Source organism: Medicago sativa, chromosome 8 (genome assembly GCF_051527215.1).
Source record: "Medicago sativa cultivar Bolivia chromosome 8, Bolivia_mono, whole genome shotgun sequence".
In the NCBI taxonomy this organism is placed as follows: Eukaryota; Viridiplantae; Streptophyta; class Magnoliopsida; order Fabales; family Fabaceae; genus Medicago; species Medicago sativa.
Window position 1 is genome coordinate 76415757 of NC_140756.1, and position 24958 is coordinate 76440714.

At 34.7% G+C, this 24958-nt stretch overlaps 2 protein-coding genes and 1 long non-coding RNA gene across 4 annotated transcripts; 2 read left to right on the forward strand and 1 right to left on the reverse strand.

Moving 5' to 3' along the window:
* Positions 1 to 563: 563 nt before the first annotated feature.
* On the forward strand, positions 564 to 1491 carry LOC146901649 (uncharacterized). The gene has a single exon (XM_085738087.1). It carries the CDS (start codon positions 623 to 625, stop codon positions 1181 to 1183), a length of 561 nt encoding a protein of 186 aa, XP_085594213.1. The 5' UTR covers positions 564 to 622; the 3' UTR covers positions 1184 to 1491.
* Positions 1492 to 2567: 1076 nt separating this feature from the next.
* On the forward strand, positions 2568 to 5637 carry LOC146901650 (proline transporter 2-like). The gene is made up of 7 exons (XM_085738246.1): positions 2568 to 2720; positions 2876 to 3100; positions 3711 to 3805; positions 3888 to 4074; positions 4185 to 4309; positions 4575 to 4790; positions 5061 to 5637. The coding sequence occupies exons 1-7, from the start codon at positions 2597 to 2599 to the stop codon at positions 5439 to 5441; spliced, it is 1353 nt and encodes a 450-aa protein (XP_085594372.1). The 5' UTR covers positions 2568 to 2596; the 3' UTR covers positions 5442 to 5637.
* Positions 5638 to 6379: 742 nt separating this feature from the next.
* On the reverse strand, positions 6380 to 11809 carry LOC146901651 (uncharacterized). Of its 2 annotated transcripts, none has more exons than XR_015023759.1 (5): positions 11405 to 11809; positions 11249 to 11303; positions 10740 to 10780; positions 9052 to 9100; positions 6380 to 6610 (listed from the first exon to the last, which is right to left on the reverse strand). It is a non-coding gene; the product is annotated as an uncharacterized LOC146901651 (long non-coding RNA). The 2 variants fall into 2 exon arrangements; XR_015023758.1 differs by lacking the exon at positions 6380 to 6610 and adding an exon at positions 8422 to 8486.
* Positions 11810 to 24958: the final 13149 nt, after the last annotated feature.

Consider the following 24958-nt stretch of genomic DNA (forward strand, 5'->3'; position numbering starts at 1 on the left):
AGAATAGAAGGGCACGTGGAGCCCTATGCATCATGTCTATAAAGAGTAGTCAGTAGTCACCTAGTACTCTCTCTCTCTCTCTCTCTCCATATATAAAAAATTTAAAATTAAAATTAGTTGTTAGTAGTAATAATTTTAGATGTACTAATTTTTTGTTTAGTTATCACGACCAGCCTTATATTTTTAGGACATTATAGTTGCAACAAATGTAGGGATCCTAGGTTTTTATTTATAAAAATTGGCTTATTATATGAAATAAAACGTCTAAAATAATGATGAACAAATAAATCTTTAATTTAAAAAAAAATTAAATTAGTTGTTGGTAGTAATAACCATTTAAATGTACTTTTTTGTTTAGTTATAACTTATCACGAGAAACAATTATATCTTTAAGATATCATAGTTGCAACAATTAAGTATATCCTACGTTCTTTTTTTTATAAAAAAAACATTATATAATTAATAAAATATATTAAAATGATACGTGACGTCTTGTTCAACCTTTTCGTTAAAATGATACGTGACACCAAAAAAAATAACTTTATGATCTGGAGACACACATCTTCAGTTTTGAGTTTGTTCTTGGCTTTCTAAATCACATAATGAATATTGATATCATAATATGGATGGAAAATGTTCATGGCATTTTAATTGCATTATCTTTCTTTCCCCTGTTGTGCACGACGACGTGCATCCTGGAGCAGAGCGGTTGCATCAGACATTGCGGGAGGAGTTGAAGAACCCTACGCTTTCTGATGTCACTGTTACGCTTTCTGATGATGTGGAAAACAATCGTTCGAGCCCCTGGGAGCTGGTGGAGAGTCCCAAGGGTTACCACGAGCGTGTACCACATTCATCCCTTCATGAGCACAATGAGGTGCATGAGGTGTCTGTAGAATCAGTTCAGGTTCAGACAGATAATGTTGTTGAGCAAGTTGACGTGCATTCTGGGTCAGGCCATTCCTTGGTGTCACCTGCTATTGTAGAGCGGTCCCTTGCTATAAGTGCTAGCATTCCCACGAGAATTCAAGAGGAGCAAGTGGTTACCGAGTTACAACAACAAGAAGTACATCCCAGCAAGAATATTCAGCACGATCTAGATTTGTGGGCCAGAGTTCGTGAATATGATGAAAGATCAGCTGCTGAAGACTTCACACCGGTTCTAACAAGGAAGCAGAAATAGAAAATTAAAATACAACAGGTCTTAGCAAAGCAGCCTACTAAAACCCGCTCTCAGGGTGGTAATCTTTTGACTGCTTCATGAATTTTCTCTATTGGAATGTTAGAGGTATCAGTAATTTTGATACTCGGATTGCTTTAAAGAATTTATATCTGTCTCATAAACCTTTCTTTCGGGATAGATGTGGTTTACCTAACTACAAATTTCCTTAATCTGTTTTTTGGTTGTTTTTGTTTTCTGCTTTTTTTCCTTTATGTTTTCTTTTGAGGGTTTTGGCCTAGTCTCCCCTCCTTTGTAATTATTTTTCCCCCTTTTTTAATAAATTCTCTAGAGTTTGGCGGCAAGATGGAGGTTTCTCTGGGTACCAACCTAGTTGGGATGTTGACGTTGTCTCTTAATGTCTGTCCTCTCTCTTTGCTTATAAAAAAAAAATTAACTTTCTCTTAAGAAAACATGACAGTTTTGAGATCATGTGAGAGTATATTGGAAATCAATTAAACTAATGATTTGTGATCAATTGTTTATTGGAAAAAACTTATGTACAATTTTATATGTTTTTCGTATGATTTTTACTAAAAATACACTATTTTTTTAGATATAACAAACCTTGAGAAAATTATAAATTATAAGAAATTATAGGAAAAACATTTAAGAAAATGTCCATAATTTTTTTTCTTTTACTTATATATGCGATTCGATGGACGCCTAATAAGTTTTAAACTGGCAACATATCAAAAGAGGTGTGTTATTTAAATAACTATGAGACAATCATAAATTTACAAAAAAGAAGTAGTTATTGACACAAAAACTAAAACAATAGAGAAATAAAATAAAAACATAATATGAGTATGAGAAATAAAATTATCATAAAATGGTTGTATAAATATCATTTCTGGAATTTTCGTATCAAAATTACTCCATCTTTCTTATACGTCCGCTAAAAACAAAAATGTTTCACCCCTTTTAGGCAATTATTGTAATCGACATTTGTTCATGGATTGAGAATCTTGTAAAGACATAATAATTTAATTATATATTAGATAAATTACGTCTATATCATCTCTCAATTTTATTTATAAAGATATATTTTCACTAACCTTTTTTGCACCACTAACTTTATTAGACCCCCCTTCAAAAACAAAACTTTATTAGACCACAAAAAATGCAGTCAAATTAGTCCCCAAGAAATAAAATACTGAAAATACTTTCATCTCATCTTTTCTTTGTTTCTTTATATTTTTCAAATCTAAGTTTGAATGTCTTCACTAAACGATAAATAATCCCACTGATTATTTATCTATCGAAATTATTTGAGTCTGACATAGACTTCCACTTTAGTGTGCTCCAACCTTGTAGATATATATGAGTACCAAACTCTTGTGTTTTTGGAAATTGGAATGAGTTAACATATTCACCATGGAGGTTGAAGGTAGAGCAAGCAATGATAACTCTCTCACTCTCAACCTAGAAAATGGTCAAGAAAACAAGAATATCCCAAATGATTCTCATGACCTTTCTACTGCTCATACTATTGACAAAGGTATATTACTCTATTCTCAGCTAAATTCTGTTTCAACTTTTATGTTTCTTTTAATTTTTTCATGTAAACTATTGTCTTATACATGATTCATACGTTCTATGCTGTTTTGTTAGTAATTGTTAACATCATTCATGAGTGTTTCATTCAATTTGCAGATTCATGGCAACAAGTGGGGTTGATGTTGGTAACAGGCTTCAACTGCGGTTGGATATTCAGTTTCTCTAACCTGATAATGGTTCCATTGGGTTGGACATGGGGTATCATATTGCTCTTTGTTATTGGACTCTACACAGCTTATGCTAATTGGCTCTTGGCAGCTTTTCATTTCATCGATGGTCGAAGATTCATTAGATATAGAGACCTCATGGGATTTGTTTACGGTCAGTTTTTCATTATTTGTTCATTACTATTAAATTCTTTGTCCAAAATTCTATATTGCAGAAATTGAGGCCACATGATCACGTCACAATCTTTAATATTGCAAAAAATTCCGATCATATGCAAAGGATGGACAAAAACATAAAATATTATGATGGTATGGACTAAATCATGTGACCGATATCTAGAGACATAAAAAATCATGATGTCATGGCCTAGATTATGTGACTGATGTGTAGATACATAAAAAATCGTGATGCGTATGACCAAATTATGTGACTCAAGTGCATAGACATAAAAAAATCACGAAGTCATGACCTAGATCATGCAACTTATGCGTTGAGACATAAAAAATTGAGATCTCTATAGCCAAATTATGTGACTGCATAAAAAATAGTGATCTATATGGCCAAAATCATGTGTCTGATGTGCATACAAAATTAAGGTTTCGAGACCTAGATTAAGATGAAATTGTTTCCTAAAAACACGCCTTTCTTTTTAAACTAATTAACATGTTTTTTTTTCTTAATTTCAAACTTCAATCATATATTCCTCTTAATTGAAACTATGAAAGAGATTCTTAATGGAATTATTACTCCATGATTTCTCTAGGAACGAAGATGTATCACCTAACATGGACTTCTCAGTTTTTGACCCTTCTTCTTGGAAACATGGGTTTCATCCTCCTTGGAGGCAAGGCACTTAAGGTAAATAAAATTTACAAATTATAAATGATTGGATCAATTAAATGAGTAACTTTTTAGATAAAGTGGTTGTTTTTTGTGATAGGAAATCAACGCAGAATTTAGTGATTCTCCTTGGAGGCTTCAATACTACATAGTTGTAACAGGAGCAGCATACTTCATTTTTTCTTTCTCCATTCCAACAATATCTGCTATGAGAAATTGGCTAGGAGCTTCTGCTGTTGTCACCTTAGCATACATAGCATTTCTTGTCAGTGTTGCAGTCAAAGATGGTAAACTAATTAAACATTATATATTCACCACCTTTGATTTCAAAATATATTTTTGTCCCTAGTCAAACCATAGCATTAAATTAAGCAACCTTATCCATTTATGTTGGCAGGAAAATCAAATTTGGACAAAGATTTCAACGTTAGTGGAAGCAAAGTGAACAAAGTGTTCAACAGTTTTGGTGCTATTTCTGCTATCATTGTTACCAACACCAGTGGCATGCTTCCTGAGATACAGGTCATATATCATATTCTATACTTCCATAATTAATAAATACTCCCTCTGGTCATTATTATAAGCAAAACTCCACTTTCTAGGTACATTGAATAATCAACGTATCTAGTCTTTATTATAGACAGAATACATTAATTATTCAATGTATCTAAAAAGTGAAGTTTTGCTAATAATAGTGACCGGAGTGAGTATTGAACTATTTTTCTTTAATTTGTTTCCATCTTTTGTAATTAATTTTTAGTGAAGTTGAGTTATTTTTTTGGTACAGTCCACTCTACGTAAGCCAGCAGTGAAGAACATGAGGAAAGCCTTGTACTCACAATATACAGTAGGAGTCTTGTTTTATTATGGTGTTACTATTGTTGGATATTGGGCTTATGGGTCAATGGTATCTTCATATCTTCCTGAAAACTTAAGTGGACCTAGATGGATCAATGTGCTCATTAATGTCATCGTTTTTCTTCAGTCTGCAGTTTCTCAACATGTAAGTATATGAAGCACGGACACTTCTCAGATTAGCTGTGTCTCGATGTCCGATACGTGTTGTGTCGTGTCCGACACCGACACATATAATTATATTGAATTATGTGATTTTCTCAAATTATTAGCGGTGCCGACGTGTCCGAGTCGTGTCTAGTGTCCGTCCTCATTTTTTGAGTGGTTAAATTGAATTTGAGTTTGAGTATATACATACACTTTTTTCAGCAACTTGAAGGGTAATTAAGTTTATTATTTTAACTTTTTTGTAATGCAGTTGTTTGTGGTACCAATTCATGAGGCTTTGGACACTAGATTTCTAGAAATTGGCAAGGGTATGCATTCAGGGGAGAATCTGAAACGCTTATTTCTCCTAAGGATGTGTTTCTATACTGGAAACACATTCATTGCTGCAGCATTTCCTTTTATGGGTGACTTCGTAAACTTGTTAGGCTCATTTTCACTAGTTCCTCTCACCTTCATGTTCCCAAGCATGATCTTCCTTAAGACAAAGGGAAAAACAGCTAGAACAGAGAAGAAGGTGTGGCATTGGATCAACATTGTCGTTTCATTTCTACTTACAATAGCGACCACAATTTCAGCTCTTCGGTTCATAATCAACAACGTTCAAAAGTATCAGTTCTTTGCCGATGTATGATTGTGGATTTTGCTATTTCATCAACTATATGCATTGCTATTTCATCAACTATATGCCTTAATTTCAGTAAGAAATAGAATTGATCTTACATATACATATGATGGGAAACCATTACAGAATTGAAAATGTAAAATCATTGTATCGTTGTGGTTAAATCCACCATAACTATTGTTATAAGGAAAGTTGTCGAGCAAAATTCATTTTGTTTTTATCAAATGTATAATGTACTAGTATTTGCACCCGTGCAATGCACGGGGGGAGAAAAATAATATAAACACACATATTATTTTTATTTACGTAGTTTGTTATACCTAATATAAAATATAATTACATTAAATAACATAAGAATTAGTAGAAATGTATAACAAAATGTCGACATTAACACAAAAAAAATTATATTTGATTTTGATATCATATAATATATCCTATAGCCCCCGTGTTTTTGAATGCATCACTTACATTAAAATTCCATAGCATATCTAAACTAATATATTTTTTGTTATTAAACCTTAGTTTACTATCAATGGTAATATAAAAGGAAGCAGGACAATTTTCTTTCCTTGTCAAAAAAAACAATTTTCTTTCTGATAAAAAAATGAGTTTGGGCCATGTGTTAATCTTCCTGCTACATTAGACATAAGTTTTAGTAGTCTTATGAGGAAAGCTACTAACATGTCAAGAAACTTTTATTAGAACAAAAAATGTCAAGGAACTTCTCCTGTTTTGTAATTGTTTTTAGTGTGAGCACGCATGAATTTCGTCATATGTTTTATTTGTGAAGTTCATTATATGATTTAGTTGATCATATGATTTAGTTTGCATGTTTTCTTGTCAATTCAAAGTCTTCAAATTTGTCGAGGAGCTAACCACATGTAAAATCCGTAGAAAGTCTCCGGTCACAAAAAAATAAAATAATGATTGAATAAAATTTGGAAAGCTTAAGAAAGCACTTGAACAATATATAGAAGCTCTACAAAATAATGTCAATAATATCAGCATACCATAATGGAGATACTCTCAACTAATGTTGTTGAAAAATGAAGAAAATAAATGGAATAAAATGGAACTGTCACACACAAGATACAGTGAATGCTTCCTCTTAGGTCTCTCCATTGACATAATGACAATGTGCTTGTCCAACGTCTTGAAATCTTTCTCAGATTTGTCCACTGAAAGAAAAAATTGCAAAGGTAAATAAAACATGAAATAATAACAAAACACCCCCAAGCAAAAGTTGTGCACATGTGGCTACATACAAACAGAAAGTTCACATAACATAATCAAACACCTAACAAACGCAATAAAGAAACCACACAACCAAGCAAAAATGCACATCTCATCTCATATCATCTCATTATGGTAAAGGAGAGTAGCTCAGGCTGAACCACATATGCTATAATTTATCATCAGCAAAACAGTGAGATTGAAGTATACACAGCCATGAAAACACCAAAACAAATCTATTCTAATAAAAAGGCAAGCTCAAACAATCTTAATATGGTTATCGCTAACCCAAATTCAGGCCAAAAGCAGCAAATTTTTATCACAAATCTTCAATGTATATTACATCTAATTTATGGCACATACAACTATCCTTCTAATACGTAATGAGAAATGTGTCTTATTAAGTAATGAGTAAATAAATTGATGATGTCTTTGAAATTCAATTAGTCTTTATTAAATATCAACTAATAAACAATAGTAAAATGTCAACAGAAGAGTGTGGTTAGTAAAAAAAAAAGTAGAAAGAGGGGGTAACTTGATCCAATTTGAATTGTGGAGGTGAGGAATCTTTCACAGACAAATAGGTGAGGTTGAGGAATCATACAACCTGTTTTTGTTGTACAGCTTTGAGGTGTATATGGAGAAAGATTCATGAAAAAGTAGTAGTAGCTCAAATACAGGATGTATGGAAAAGATGATCTCTAATTAAGTCAAATTGAGTCTAACTTGTATAATATAATTTGGGTTGTAATTGAAATGCAATCAGAGCCTCTTAGTAAACAATCTTTTCCTTTTTAATCCATTTCTTTTGGGTTAAGTAACTGTTGCCATTCATATTATGAAGACTAATCATCCAATACACAATTTACCATACTTTATGAGGCAAAGTAAAACTATCTTATATAAATTCATTATCATAAAATTATATACTAAAATGTGGTCACTATGATAAAAGGCTCATGTTTCAAGTTAGATTGACACCTGCCAAAATTGCCATACGGGTTAATGCGAACATGTAGAACTACTTTCCTTGTCCTAGTAATTTGACAGTAAGATCTCCAAGACATGAGAGTTTCATTCTAGAGCACATGAGCCTTTTATCATAGTGAAATTTTATTAGATAGTTTTACATGTAATTTATCATTCCAAACATGGAGTTCAAGCATATAGGCAAATAATTCATATATTATAAAAGATCGTTCAAGCATATTCACATTTATTCAAGGACCAATCCCAATTTATAAAACTCCAACATAAAACTGATTAAAGGAAAAATACCTTTGGTTTGATTGATGTCTGCTACATGAATTGATGTCTGCTACATGAAAAAGTAGAAAGCAACATAGCATCAATGGGATTGGTAGCAGAATAAAATCAAACAAATAAAGAACAATAGAAAGCTTAATCATTAAGCACGGACACTCCTCAGATTAGGCGTATCCCGGTGTCAAACACGTGTCGTGTCCGACACCGACACGACACCGACGCTTGTAATTACACTGAATTATGTGATTTTTTCAAATTATTAGCTGTGTCCGGTGTCAGTGCTTCATACTATAACCCTTTTGATTAATTGTCATTACAACAATAGAAGGCTTATAATTACAGAATGACATTAATTCAAATTTCTAATCAAAATCTGAGATTAATCATTACAAATATTATTAGGCTTCTCTACTGTGTTGTAAGTGAGGAATCGCTCTTTGATTTTTAAATTTAGAAATTTAGAATCATTATAAAACTTAAATATTTTATATTATTGAATATTTCTAATGTTAGCTACCAGGTTGGTTCAACTCACCAAGCACATGTCTGAATCACCTACCAAACATTAATAGAAAAAAATTAATGAAATAAAATTTAAAAGTATCCAACTTGAATTCAATGAGGTTAAAAAACATATGAATTATCAAAGGTTAGAGAGAGTTTGAAAAAAGGGTGGTTTGAAGAGAGAGCATGAACTTTGAGTTTTGAAATTTATTATTTCTTTTGATTCTTTGCTAATACATTATAATCAACAACCAATTACCAAAAGAACTTAAGACCTGAAACAAACAAAATTATGGTAAAACAAATTCAGTCAAGAATAAATATATTTATGGAAAATTCACCAACCAAACAAACAAATCTTTCAAGTTCACTCTAATCAATAATAGTGGCATGAGCAAATCGAAACATAAACACATCAAAATGGCCATATTCAATTATAAATTTGGACTAAAATCTTATATATGACAGCCACATCAAATACAATTTTTCCGTCAATTTCCAACTATAAATTAGATAAAAAACTGTAAAAAAAAAAAAAAAAAGACTTCTAATACCATGCTTTAAAATTAAGCCGGTAACAACAACAAAATAAGTCAAAAATAGGAAACAAAATTACCTCATGGTCTTTATTTCAAATACAAATATCTCATACCATGCTTTAAAATCTGCCAAAACAAAGAAAAAGAAGAATCAGAACACAAAAGGCAATGTCAGTTATAAAACAAAAGGCAACAATAAAACCCCCCTTTTATAGAATCTTTCTCTAATGATAGATCTTATAATTTCTAATAAAAATATAGAAATGATAATCTCCAACAATCAACAGTACAAAACAAATGTCCTTCAAAGAAGCATATTAAGGATCTCTTTAACAAAACGTGATACCATAAATCACACATATAAAGACCGACCTTAACAACATAAACTAAACTCAAAATCTAAAAACAACATAGCAGAATATGAAGTTAGTGACACATAAGATTCAAAACAATATAAAACTATTACTTCGAAGTAATAGTAGTAAGTAGAGTTATCGTTCCGCTAGGGAGTTGTTCAACTTAATTAACTTTTAGTGAATGATTAGAGGAGAGAAAGTTAATGAAAGAGAGTTTGATTGCTGAAGGTAAAAACAATAATAATAAAGGGCCTTAGGATCATTGGTTCATCATAATGACTAATCCTTCACTAGATAAAACCTAAACATCTAATTTCATGATTTACACACTAATTTCTAAAGACCGGTTTCCCTTAGCCCCTCACCTTTCCGATGAAAGTCCGGTGAGAGTTAACTTCTAGCAACCAAGCCTATTTCACTGACATGATTACTAGAAGATGCATAGAGGATTGAAACTACTCTTTGTCTCAATAGTTGCAAAGACTATTTCACTGTTTTGCAACTATTGTCTAGATTCACTTGTTCCAACATCAAGACTCCGCTCTCGCTTTATGAATTGATGTTTGGGATGATGGATTAACGATTATCAAACCCTCCGCTTTCGCTTCCACAGTTTGATAATTGTTAATCCACGTTAAGACGGTGAATCTAGATTAGAAATTAGGGTTACATAGAAATTAGGGTTTAGACATGTTTTGTTTAGGATTGAGTCATTAGACTCCCCAATAATCCCAAGACGAAGAAGTCTACTCACTCATGTTCATCGTAGACATGGGGGAAGAAGAGAGAAAATAACTGTAAAGTAAATTGCAAAGAAAGTAAAAGGGAAAATAAAGACTTTTATTAAAATAGCAATTGAAATAAACAAAGTAAAGCATGATTGTTTATAGTGGAGAGCTACTATATTTATAGCTTTACATCTGACTTAGAAACTAAGCAACTAAAAGGATAAAACGGTAAAGCTGCAACAGGGTAACTTGGGATTGAAGAAAAGCAGCAAAACAGGTCCTGGAGACGGGCATGGCCGTGCCACATGTTGGCACGGGCCATGCCAAGCTTCTGACTTTGGGGGGACATATTTTTGTCCCGTATCTTCGTATTCTTGCGCTGTATTTGTTCCAGTCCTCTTTCTTTTGCTCCAAGGCACCTTCCACCATACATTTATTCCTAAAATAAAATAAAACATAATTTGAAGTAAAATATTCTAAACTAAAATAAAATGCAATAAAATAAAATCAAATCTAAAATAAAACTAAACTAAATAAGGCAATAAATAAGACTATCTATGACTCATCAACTAATCTAAGAAATTAGTGTTTTATTTATAAATTGTCTAATGCTATTCCAAAGCTATCCAAAATTCTACTGCAGTTCCAATACTTGGAAGAAACAGGATACAAAGCAAATACCTTTTTTTTTTTTCTCTCCTGTACAAATAGAGACATTGAATCTGCAAAATAAAATGAAGAAATAGGGTTATCTTTCCATAGAAATCAAAATTAAAATTTTTTATTGTTACTGGTAAAGTGAATGCAAGGAAAATAGAGACATGGAACACAAATTGTTGCAATTGTTAAGATTCCTGAAATTTTTTTATTGAGACATTTCCTCAAACACTTGGTGAGTACTAAAATTTTTTCATAAATAAATCAAATAAGAAATTGCATATCAGTTTCAATGTTGAGACATTTTCTTAAACACTTGGTGAGTGTTCAATTTCACAAAAATAATTCATATGAAATCCAAAAATTAAATTACATGTAAACCATTAAAAACAGGGTTTTCATTTGTAAACAAAACACATTCAACCAAATAGATTCATAAGCAGAAAACATTAAGCAAAATTTCTGAACAAAATCAAATCAAAAGGCTAATAACATAAAACATTTGAATTAAAATGTATACCAAAAAGTTGTACCTTTGAAAAGAATCCCTGCTAACTCAGCAAATGCATCAATCACCTCTAATCATGCCTGATTAGGAGAAAGAAAGAAGATGTTCATGAAAATATAGCATATGATTTCAACATCAAAGAAAAAACCCAAGACAATAAAAGTTTTTCATGAGATTATACCTTAGTGAAACTTTCTGCTTCCTAAATCTGTGTTTCTGTAATCTGCTTAATAAATCTGTGTTTTCGTAATCTGCTTCTTTCAAGCTCTCGTTTGCGGCAATGAATGTGATGAACTCTCAGATTTAGGTTAGATTGAACAAAGACGGTGTGAAAGGATCAGAGAGACTGAAGGTTGAGAAAGAGAAGAAGAAAGAGAGAGTGAATTGAATATGAATTGTGAAAGAGAGATTGAAGGTGGGAGAGAGAAGAGTGGAGGATGAGTGATTCTAGGAACAGAGAGAAAGGGGTCGTAAGAGTGAATGAGTGAAGAAAGAGAGAGAAATAAACTTTTAATAGGGAGAAAAAAAAAGTTTGGAATGAATGAGAGAGATAATGTGACTTGAAAGTGATGTTTGTTGGGATAAGAGAAAAAGTAGGAGGGATGGAAGGATTTGAAAAATTTTGAAATTTGAATTTTGAATTGAAGAGGGAAAATGTGTGATAATGATATTTTATTATTTGTATTGTGTGAATGTTTAAAGTGGCAAAAATAAAATTATTTTTTAATGATGATGTGACATGAAGAGGCTTGAGGATGTGACACATTGGATTGATGTAAAAAAATTTGCTATTTGTTGTTCCATGCTTGTATATTATTAAGATTAAGATTAAGATTTATCATAAAAAAATTATTATTCCTCTCAAAAAAAATATTACTTTTTTTAATTAAATCGTAAAACGTTGTGTTCCCCACATATCCCAACGTAGGTCAATCATCTCTAAATCGTTAAATTTATTCTTATTTATTTGTTATATGTGTTATTTATATTGAAAATTGAAGGTATTTTTGGAAAGAGAAAAAGCCAGCCTAAAAGAATTGAAAAATGTTGTTTTCTTTATATGTATTATAGATGATAATATGCGAACAAAAAAGAGGTTAATTTTTTTTTTTTATAGGTAGCAATGTTAATAGTTATGTAAATTTTCAGATATCAAATTAGATCTCCTCCTTCATGTTGGAACAAAATGTGTTTAACAATGAACCTTAAAGAGTTTTGATGATAACAAGGTATTAAAAATTGTAAATTGGACTAGCTAATATTTGTTCAAGTGTACAGAACCACAGTTAAAAAGTTACATCATTAATTGGTTCTGAATGAGCAAATAAAGAGCAAAAGAAAATGAAGCTTAGACGCTTCTGAAGGCAATACGCTCTTGAAGACGGAAAGCGCTCTTGAAGTCAAGCTGCTCATGAAGAGAGTAAAGCGCTCCTGAAGAAATGGTGCTCCTGAAGATTACTGCTTCTGAAGACAAGAGGTCCAGAAGCCACGTCATCAGAAGCTGCGTTATCAGAAGCTGCATCATCAGAAGCTGTCTCATCAGAAGTCATTTCACCAGAAGCTAAAGATCAACTGGATTTGCAAAAGATTCAAAGATTGAAGAATCAACACTGCAAAAGTTGTCTATTGGATTCGAAAACATAGCAGAAAATTAGTGGAACATTGCAACGGTCATTTCAAAGGTGTTTGAAGGCATGTGCTTGCAATTTTGGACGAAAGCGTTGACATTGTACTTTGCACGAACTGTACAACCACCTTCTCCACTACTCTGTTTTGTGTCTACGCTACAAGACAAGAAAACGGCTCCAGAATACGGCTTCGCCTGCATAGATGTTCCTTTGGATAAGGAATGGATTTCAAATTGGTTCTTCATAGGACAACAACCAAATCAGGCAAAAGATTATTGGTGAAAGATCAAGCTTCAACAACGACTCTTTGATGTGCTGGCAATTTCACAACGTCTCTTTCACACCTCTATATAAAGGAGTGAAGACTTAGAGAATTGGTAATGCAAGAACGTTAATGCTAGAACGCTGAACGAAAGACTCACAACATTTTTACAAGTGCCAAACCTCTGCTGAAATTGTTCTGCATTCACTTAGAATTTATGTGTCTCAAAGTCATATCTTAGAAATTCTTAAGTCATTGAGTCTGTATCTGATTTGTATTATGAGCACCTCTGATTGTATATCAAGTGTTCAACCTTAAACAATTTTCTGTGTAATTTTGTTTAATTAGAAGTCTCTTGCAGTTGTGCTTGAGCAGGGAAGTCTCTTGATTGTGTTCTTGAGCAAAGGAAGTCTCTTGCTTGTGTGCTTGAGCAAAGGAAGTCTCTTGCTTGTGTGCTTGAGCAATTGTAATCAGATATTACTCTTAGTGAAATCTCCTTGGAAGTGCAAGGGGGACTGGACTACTTCCGGATTGTGGAAGGAACCAGTATAATTGCTTTGTGTCGTTCTTCTTCTCTCTCTCTGTGTTTTATTCCGCTGCATTTAGATTCTGATTACCACTTCAAAAGCTGTCTCACTTAGCTTCTGATCAAGTGTGTTCAGTTTTAGGAGAAACGAAGAATTTTTCAAAACACAATTCAACCCCCCTTCTTGTGTTTTTCTCACCTTCAATTGGTATCTAGAGCCTTGGTCTGTTGTGTATCACTTAACCGTGTAACAGTCAAAGATCTGAGAAAAACATGTCTGGTCCTATTCCAACTCCTACTCCTAATGGAACTAGCTATAATAATGTCTCACATGATTATAGTGATAGTAAGAGATCCAGCGTTGGAAAAGTTCCAAAGTTCAATGGAGATGCTGAAGAATTTTCTTGGTGGAAAACCAACTTCTATAGTTATATCATGAGCCTAGATGAAGAACTATGGGATATTCTAGAAGATGGTGTTGGTGACCTTGTCCTTGATGAAGAAGGAGATGCTTTGGATAGAAAGAAACATACTCTAGAACTGAAGAATCTCTACAAGAAGCATCATATTACCAGAGTAGCCCTTGTCACTGCCATACCCAAAGCAGAGTACATGAAGATGAGTGACAAATCCACTGCTAAAGCAATGTTTGCTTCTCTCTGTTCAAACTACGAAGGCAGCAAGAAGGTCAAAGAAGCTAAAGCTCTCATGCTTGTACATCAGTACGAGTTATTCAAGATGAAGGATGATGAAACTATTGAGGAGATGTACTCAAGGTTTCAAACCTTAGTCTCTGGGCTACAAATTCTAAAGAAGAGTTATGTTGCTTCTGACTAAGTGAGCAAGATACTCAGAAGCTTGCCTGCAAGATGGAGACCAAAGGTGACTGCCATTGAAGAAGCTAAAGATTTAAACACTTTAAATGTCGAAGATCTTGTTAGTTCTCTCAAAGTTCATGAGTTAAGTCTTAATGAACATGAGTCTACTAAGAAGAGTAAATCAATAGCTCTTCCGTCCAAAGGCAAGTCATCAAAAGCTCTCAAAGTGGTTGAATCTGAAGAGGAAGAACAATCAAGTTCAGATTCTGAACCAGATGCTGCTGAAATGGCCATGCTCTCAAACAGACTTCAATATCTGGCCAAGAAGAACAGAAAGTTTCTAACCAAGAGGAGTAACTCCAGAAGCTCAAGGAAAGAAGATCAGAAGGGATGCTTCAACTGTAAGAAGCCTGGACATTTCATTGCTGAATGCCCTGATCTTCAAAAAGAAAAGACAAAGGACAAGTCAAAGAGGTCTACTTTCAAACCAAGCAAATTCAAGAAGCAGATCAAGCAGAGTTTAATGGCAACCTGGGATGATTTGGGAAGTGAATCTGGGTCTGATAAAGAGGAAGATGATGAAGATGCAAAGATAGATGTTGGGTTGGTAGCAACAGCAACTTCAGAAGCTGGATCAGATTCAGACTCAGAAGATAAAAACGAGGTATATTCCAAAATTCCCAGAAATGAACTTGTTGAGTCACTTAAAGAACTTCTTACACATTTTGAAGTAAGAACTAATGAGTTGAAGGATTTAAAAGAAAAATATGTTGAGTTAATGAAACAACAAAAATCAACTCTATTGGATCTGAAAGCTTCTGAAGAAAGACTTAGGGGCTTTGACTTCATTTGTAAAACATACGAAGACAAGCTCAGGTTCTTATGTCAGAAGCTACAAGAAAAGTGTAATGAGAAACCTTTAAGCAACCATGAAATTGCTCTTGAAGATTTTATCATATCTGGCATTGACAGAAGCAGAGTGGCTTCTATGATATATAGCATTTACAGAAACAATGGCAAAGGGATTGGTTTTTCAGAAGGGAAACCAAATGAAATCAGTCTCAAAGCATGTTGTGAATGCATCAAGGAAGGTCTGAAAACAGTTTTTGTACCTGAAGGTGCTGAGTTGGAAACTGTTGTTCAATCAGAACCTGAAGCTTCTAGTTCTAAGGCTAAGATTACTTCAAAGCCAAAGAACTCTAAGCCAAAGGCAATGATCAAATCGGATTCCAAGACTTCAAAGATCAGGATCCTGAAAAGATCAGAACCTGTACCTCAGAGTCTGGTGAAACCAAAATCTGAGGTTCTGAAGTCTAAGTTTCAGAAGAAGACAGTTACTGCTTCTGAAGTACCAAAACCAAAGGTAATGATTAATCAGAAGCAACCCAACTCACAGCACAAGGTACAAGGAGTGAAGAGTAAAGCCTTAAGTACTAACCTTTCAGGACCCATAGGACAATGGGTACCTAAATCTGAAAATGTCAATGATGCAGTATGTCTAAGAGCAGCACCAAAGCAAAGATCATGGTACCTAGACAGCGGTCGCTCAAGACCCATGACAGGAGAGAAGTCCAGCTTCCTCAGCTTAACAATGAAAGAAGGAGGAAGTGTGAAATTTGGAGGCAACCAATCTGGCAAGATCATAGGTACAGGAACTATTGGTAATTCCTCTACCTCAATTAATAATGTATGGTTGGTAGATGGTCTTGAACATAACCTTTTGAGCATTAGTCAATTTTGTGATAATGGTTATGATGTGCTTTTTGAGAAAACCAACTGTACAGTAATCAACAAGGAAGACAAATCCATTGTGTTCAAGGGAAAGAGAGTTGATAATGTCTATAAAATCAATTTTTCTGAACTGGCTGATCAGAAGGTGATTTGCCTTCTATCAGTGAATGATAAGAAATGGATGTGGCACAGAAGGTTGGGACATGCTAACTGGAGGTTAATCTCTAAGCTTAGTAAGTTACAACTTGTCAAAGGGCTACCAGACATTGACTATCATTCAGATGCACTCTGTGGTGCATGTCAGAGAGGGAAAATTGTGAAATCTTCTTTTAAAACCAAAGACATTGTTTCAACCTCAAGACCATTAGAACTACTCCATATTGATTTATTTGGACCAGTGAGTACTGCATCCTTATATGGAAGTAAATATGGATTAGTCATTGTTGATGATTACATCAGATGGACTTGGGTGAAATTCCTGAAAAGTAAAGATAATACATATGATGTATTTAGTAACTTCTGCACACAAATTCAAACTGAAAAAGAGTCAAAGATTTTGAAAATCAGAAGTGATCATGGTGGAGAATTTGAAAATGAGCTATTTGAAGCTTTTTGTGAAAAACATGGAATCATCCATGAATTCTCTTCTCCTAGAACTCCACAACAAAATGGGGTTGTAGAGAGAAAGAATAGAACTTTACAAGAAATGGCCAGAACCATGATCCATGAAAACAATTTGGCTAAACATTTTTGGGCAGAAGCAGTGAATACAACATGTTATGTTCAAAATAGGATCTATATTAGACCTATTTTGGAGAAAACAGCATATGAACTCTTTAAAGGAAGAAAACCCAATATCTCCTACTTTCATCAATTTGTATGTACATGTTACATTCTAAATAACAAGCTCTACCTAAAGAAATTTGATGCCAAGGCCCAAAGAGGAATCTTCTTAGGTTACTCTGAAAGGTCAAAGGCATACAGAGTGTATAATTCAGAGACACTCTGTGTTGAAGAATCTATGCACGTTAAATTTGATGACAAAGAGCTTGAAGATAAAACTTCAAAGCAAGGTGAAAGTGTTGCAGAGATACAGGTTCCTGAAGCTACTCCAGAACCTGATCAGATAGCTGAATCTGAAGAAAGTCCAGAAGCTGAACCCACATCAGAAGCGCAAGATGAAACTGCTTCTGATGAAGCACAAGATGGCTCACATCAAGAAGATCCTCCCAGAAACACTTTCAAGCACAAGTCTTCACATCCTGAGGAGCTAATCATTGAAAACAAAGATAGTCCAAGAAGAACAAGATCATACTTCAGATAAGAAGAGTCAATGATTGGACTGATCTCAATGATTGAACCTACAACAGTTGATGAAGCACTTTCAGATGATGGATGGATCTTAGCTATGCAAGAAGAGTTGAATCAATTTCAAAGAAATGATGTGTGGGATCTGGTACCCAAACCTCAGCACAAGAACATTATTGGAACAAAATGGGTATTCAGAAACAAGCTGAATGAGCAAGGAGAAGTAACAAGAAACAAAGCCAGACTTGTTGCACAAGGGTATAGTCAACAAGAAGGCATTGATTACACTGAAACATTTGCTCCAGTTGCAAGATTGGAAGCAATCAGGTTACTTCTTTCCTATGCAGTTAATCATGGCATAATATTATATCAAATGGATGTCAAGAGTGCATTTCTTAATGGAGTCATAGAAGAAGAAGTGTATGTCAAGCAACCTCCTGGATTTGAGGATATTAAATATCCTGACCATGTTTTTAAACTGAAAAAATCACTATATGGCTTGAAACAAGCTCCCAGAGCTTGGTATGATAGACTAAGTAATTTCTTAATCAAAAATGATTTTAAAAGAGGACAGGTTGATACAACACTCTTCAGAAGGACCCTTGGGAAAGATATTCTTGTTGTGCAAATATATGTTGATGATATAATATTTGGTTCTACTAATGCATCTCTTTGCAAGGAATTTTCTAAGTTAATGCAGGATGAATTTGAAATGAGCATGATGGGAGAGCTGAAGTTCTTCCTGGGCATTCAAATTAATCAATGCAAAGATGGAGTCTATGTTCATCAATCAAAGTATACAAAGGAGCTTCTGAAGAAGTTCAAGCTTGAAGATTGTAAAGTGATGAACACTCCAATGCATCCTACGTGCACCTTAAGCAAAGAAGATGAAGGAGCTAAAGTTGATCAGAAGCTGTACAGAGGTATGATTGGTTCTTTGTTATACCTCACTGCATCTAGGCCAGATATTTTATTCAGTGTATGCTTGTGTGCAAGATTCCAATCAGATCCTAGAGAATCTCATATGACTGCTGTCAAGAGAATCTTCAGGTATTTGAAAGGAACAACTAATCTTGGACTCCTTTATAGGAAATCCTTAGATTATAAGCTAATTGGATTCTGTGATGCTGATTATGCTGGTGATAGGATTGAAAGAAAGTCAACCAGTGGCAATTGTCAATTTCTGGGTGATAATCTTATATCCTGGGCTAGCAAAAGACAAACAACTATTGCTATGTCTACAGCAGAAGCAGAATACATTTCAGCTGCAAGTTGTTGTACACAACTACTTTGGATGAAACATCAGTTGGAAGACTATCAGATAACTACTAACAGTATTCCCATTTATTGTGATAATACTGCTGCTATTTGTTTGTCTAAAAATCCAATTTTGCATTCAAGAGCTAAGCATATTGAAATCAAACACCATTTTATCAGAGACTATGTTCAAAAAGGAATTTTAGATATACAATTCATTGATACTGAAAATCAATGGGCTGATATATTTACTAAGCCTTTAACTGTTGAAAGATTTGATTTTATAAAGAAAAATTTGAACATGCACTTTGTGTCTGATTAAATGTTTGCTTGCTCCTGAATAGGATTTTAGGTTCTGAAGTTAGTTCAGAAGCAGTAATCCATCAGAAGCTCTTTATTGAGGTTCTAAGGAAAACTCGCTTCTGATGATGACGTCAGCATCTGAAGTCCAGAAGCTGGATTTTATGCTTCTGAATAGTGGAGTTAGTGGAAACGTTGGGAGTTACTTTTTATGGTAACTTCTGGCCCACTAACTTGGTAGTTACTCTGAGAACTTCTGACGTGGCATATATGTATTGGTGTATAACTAAAACGGGCAATGATGATTTAATAGCTTTGAAAGTACTTTTCACGCGCCCCCAATTTTGTCATTAATGTTATGTTTGTTTGTCTCTTTTGAATTGCAATTGTTTTTACTTTTAACACTTTGTCAATTCACACATTACTCACTCACAACAAACACATTTGCTCTCAAACCTCTTGCGAAGTAAGCGCAAAAACCCTAGAACCCTAAAATCATCATCTTCTTCAAATCTTCTTCAATCATCAAATGGCGTCATCAAGCTCACAACGAAAAGTTTCAGAATCTACTTCTAGCATGCAAGGCGCATCAGAATCTGGGTCCGTGTACAAAGAGAAGACTATGGATATTCCATGGAAATCCTTAATAGTTCAAATAGAATCACCGGTGGATTTCGCTTCACTTAAGAAGTACGAAGTGGACATGGAAGGTTTGGTAGATACTCAGAAGCTATCTGAGTACTTCAAGATGTTGAATGGGCCAACTTATGTGAACTTGGTCAAGGACTTTTGGTTAAGGGCTGAGGTGTACAATGGAAAGCCTGCAAAGGTCGTAAGTAAACAAGCTGGGTCAAAGAAAGGGAAAATGACCGTGGATTTGAATCCTACCTCTTTTGATAGCTTAGAAATAAGGTCTGAAGTGATTGGCATTCCTATAACCATCACTGAGGATGTTATAACTAAAGCTTGTAGAGTGGATGCAGAGGGAAGATTCCAAGAAATAGTCAAGAAGGGAGATGTCATGCTAAAGAGCTACTATAACACGCTTCTGGGTGGTAACAAAGATGCTAAGCCTTCTGAAATGGATATTCACAACAGGATGTTGGTGAAATTCAATAATGATTGCTTCTTTCAAAGAGCAGGAGGGTCTGATCAACCCAACAACCAACAGAAGCTAGCAATTTACTTCATGGCTATTTTTGATAAGATAAATTTCCCAAGATATGTCATGGATCATCTCTGCTGGGCTATAAATGAAGGCACTGTTAAAGGAAGGAAACAAGTGCCCTATGGAAGATTGCTATCTGAAATCTTTTATCAAGGAAGGGTGCTGGATTTCTTGAAAAAGACAAGGGGTGCTTCTGACAAGTGCTTCAAAGTTTCTACTGCTGAAAGGACTATCAATAGCAGGAGCTTATTTTCTATGAACTTTATCAAGAAAACCCCTAAAGATGAGAAGTGGATAGAGATGACTACTGCAGAAACTGAGATTATCAGGGACTTTCCTTCAATCTTTGAGGAGAGTAATCCTGAAATCTTGGCTAAATCAGTAGCTGAGTATGTCTTGGAGGAAGATGCGAGCCCTTAGGAGGAAGCTGCTCCTGGTAAAGGAAAGAAAGTTAAGGGTGTTACTGCATCAGGAACTGCTACCGATAAGGACAAGCAACAGAAGGTTGCTAAGAGAAAGAGAGGGAAAGCTGAAACTGTTTTCCATAAAGAAAAGTTGGATGAAGCTCTGGATGAGCTAGAGAAAGAAGAAGCTGAACCCAAGCTGAAGAAGAAGAAAGTACCTTTACAGATGGAATCTTCTATGGTTAAAGTAACTCCAGCCATGAAGAGGATGGCTAAGGAACGTTCTGATGATTTTTTAGTCAATAGGCAAGAAGTGAAAGCTATGAAAGAATTTCAAAGAAATGAGGAAGGAGAAATGATGATAATCGCGGAAGAAGTTGGTGTTGAAAATATAGAGCAAGTTCAAATAAATCAGGAAGAGAATCTTGGAACTTCAGAAGCAGTAGATAACTCAGCAATGTTATCTAAAGTACCTCAAGTTTCTCACACATCTTGTACCACATCCTCTATTCCTTCTGAAGACACTTCTCTTTTAGATCACCTAGAAAGTCATTATCTAGGTGAACTACCCCAATCTAGCTTTAACTCAACCTCAGAGAAAGCCTCTGAGACAACCCCAGAAGCATCCGCTTCTGATAAAGTTGTTTCAGAAGACCCCCCACAACAACAACCAGAACCAGAAAAAGCTTTTTCACCCCCTCAAACAGAACCTACAACTTCATCACCCCCAACTGTTCCTGAACCATCTGCTCCTGAACAAGTCACTCCTCAAAAGACCGTTCCTGAACATATTGTTCCTGAACAACCAGTTACTAAACTCATTCCTGAACCTGCATCTGGAACTGCTGCTCCTGAACACATTGTTCCTGAGCCAACCCTGCTTCCATAACTCCTTCACCAGTACAAGTCATCAAGATCACCCACCATACTGGTGTATGTGATATGGACACAGACTCTAAGGATGATCAAGATGATCATGCCTCTGATATGGTAGTTGACCCAACTCCTGACCAACCATCAACTAGCCAATCCTTAACTACAAATGACCAATCATCATCAAACCTACCCATTGTACACTTAGCCCCTCCAAAACCCTCTAAACAACCTTCACCTCCCACCATTTTCCTGGATTCTCAAGTGCTACAAGATGTGTGGGAAGATATTGCTTCTGAAGTTCTCAGACTGATAGCAGGAAGAAATGACTTGGGTCATCAAGTTAACTATCAGAAGCAATGGAGAAGGATCAAAGAAAGGGTCATCAACCTGATTTCAGCACTGCATGATTCCTGCATTGAGGCTCAAGAGCAAGCCAAGCAGAAGCTGGAAGATTGGTTGAATGGAATGGAAGAGAATACTGGAGATGTAGAAATTCTTGGTACTTGGGTGAAGAACCCACTCAGTATCAGAGGTAGAGAACCTGGTGAATTCCTGCCTAAGGATTTGCATCTAATTATCCCTTCTGAGATCCTAGCGAAGAATGATGCACCTAACCTGGCTCTAGCTCAGGAAAACAAGGAGCTCAAAGAAGAAAATGAAAGGCTTGAAACAGAGCTACTAGAGCAGCAGCTGAAGATATCAAAATTGGAAGCTGATATGCAAGAAGCCAAGATAAGAGAAGACAACTACAGAAAAGAGATGGACAAGAAGTATGCTGATGTTCAAGAGCTTCTGAAGAAGATTTTAGAGAAATAAGCCAAACCCATAGTTGCCCACTTTTAGCTTATTTTTGTCTCTTTAGGCTTTTAATATTCTATGATCATCTCTGCTTCTGATTCAGTTCTTTTCGCTTCTGATATTATATGCTTCTGAATTCAGTTCTTTTAATATCATTAACTGTTTATATCATGTGTGTTGTTATTTGCTCTGATAATAATGCTTGTTATGCCCTGTTTATTTAATTTTTGAAGATGGTTAATATGCTTTAAAATAATTTGAATTATGCTATGAACCTTTAATCTTACGTTTTTCTCATCTCTTCTTTTTGTTTATGTCTTTTTGCTAATGACAAAAGGGGGAGTATATGTGATAGTATTTAAAGGCTCTGAGCCCCATTAATGATATTTGAAAATTTTGAAAAATTTCTATCTTTTTGTTTTACCTTTAAAAGGGTGTATCAAAAAGGGTGAAGTATCAAATCTCAAATAAAAATTAATTGAACCATTCTTCTTATCTCTAAGTCAATTCTTTCAATTATTTTTTTAAGCTCTGATATTATTGTGCGAAAAATGAATTTAATTAACCTGGATAGAACTTAGGGGGAGCTTACAAACCTCACCTTAAAGACTATCAGACTCAGGGGGAGTTAGAGCTTATAAACCTCAGACTCTGAGCTTACAAACCTCAGAAACCCCAAAGTCAACTCGTTAATTAGATTAACAACAATTGACCAATTTTAAATACTATTGTTTGTCATCATCAAAAAGGGGGAGATTGTTGGAACAAAATGTGTTTAACAATGAACCTTAAAGAGTTTTGATGATAACAAGGTATTAAAAATTGTAAATTGGACTAGCTAATATTTGTTCAAGTGTACAGGACCACAATTAAAAAGTTACATCATTAATTGGTTCTGAATGAGCAAATAAAGAGCAAAAGAAAATGAAGCTTAGACGCTTCTGAAGGCAATACGCTCCTGAAGACGGAAAGCGCTCCTGAAGTCAAGCTGCTCCTGAAGAGAGTAAAGCGCTCCTGAAGAAATGGTGCTCCTGAAGATTACTGCTTCTGAAGACAAGAGGTCCAGAAGCCACATCATCGGAAGCTGCGTTATCAGAAGCTGCATCATCAGAAGCTGCCTCATCAGAAGTCATTTCACCAGAAGCTGAAGATCAACTGGATTTGCAAAAGATTCAAAGATTGAAGAATCAACACTGCAAAAGCTGTCTATTGGATTCGAAAACATAGCAGAAAATTAGTGGAACATTGCAACGATCATTTCAAAGGTGTTTGAAGGCATGTGCTTGCAATTTTGGACGAAAGCGTTGACATTGTACTTTGTACGAACTGTACAACCACCTTCTCCACTACTCTGTTTTGTGTCTACGCTACAAGACAAGAAAACAGCTCCAGAATACGGCTTCGCCTGCATAGATGTTCCTTTGGATAAGGAATGGATTTCAAATTGGTTCTTCATAGGACAACAACCAAATCAGGCAAAAGATTATTGGTGAAAGATCAAGCTTCAACAACGACTCTTTGATGTGCTGGCAATTTCACAACGTCTCTTTCACACCTCTATATAAAGGAGTGAAGACTTAGAGAATTGGTAATGCAAGAACGTTAATGCTAGAACGCTGAACGAAAGACTCACAACATTTTTACAAGTGCCAAACCTCTGCTGAAATTGTTCTGCATTCACTTAGAATTTCTGTGTCTCAAAGTCGTATCTTAGAAATTCTGAAGTCATTGAGTCTGTATCTGATTTGTATTATGAGCACCTCTGATTGTATATCAAGTGTTCAACCTTAAACAATTTTCTGTGTAATTTTGTTTAATTAGAAGTCTCTTGCAGTTGTGCTTGAGCAGGGAAGTCTCTTGATTGTGTTCTTGAGCAAAGGAAGTATCTTGCTTGTGTGCTTGAGCAAAGGAAGTCTCTTGCTTGTGTGCTTGAGCAATTGTAATCAGATATTACTCTTAGTGAAATCTCCTTGGAAGTGCAAGGGGGACTGGACTACTTCCGGATTGTGGAAGGAACCAGTATAATTGCTTTGTGTCGTTCTTCTTCTCTCTCTCTCTCTCTGTTTTATTCCGCTGCATTTAGATTCTGATTACCACTTCAGAAGCTGTCTCACTTAGCTTCTGATCAAGTGTGTTCAGTTTTAGGAGAAACGAAGAATTTTTCAAAACACAATTCAACCCCCCTTCTTGTGTTTTTCTCACCTTCACTTCAAACTCCAACGTCATCTTATAGCTCACCAATTGATCTATGTTCAATCACCTACAAAAGTCGTCATAATTTTTTGATCTAAAATATAAGCAAAAAGTCACCAAATTCAATTCAACTCCACTTTATATCATTGTCCCACCCCCCCCCCCCCCCCCCCCCCCCCTACTTTTTAAAGATGAGTCCATACTCCCAATGCAAATTTAATACGATAGCAATTATAATAAATAATAGGGTGGAATATTCTAAATATACCGACTTTCTTTTTAATCCCTCTAAAAAATTCTTTCAAACTTTGGTAGCTCTAAATATTTAGTTACTAATTTTTTTTTGAAAGATTTTGTTGATAATTTTAGTCACCTTTGTTTTTACAAAAGTTCATGTCGAATGTTCAAAGTGACTTTATTGATAAAATGTTATCGTTAAGGTCTTAAAATATCATTAGATTAATAA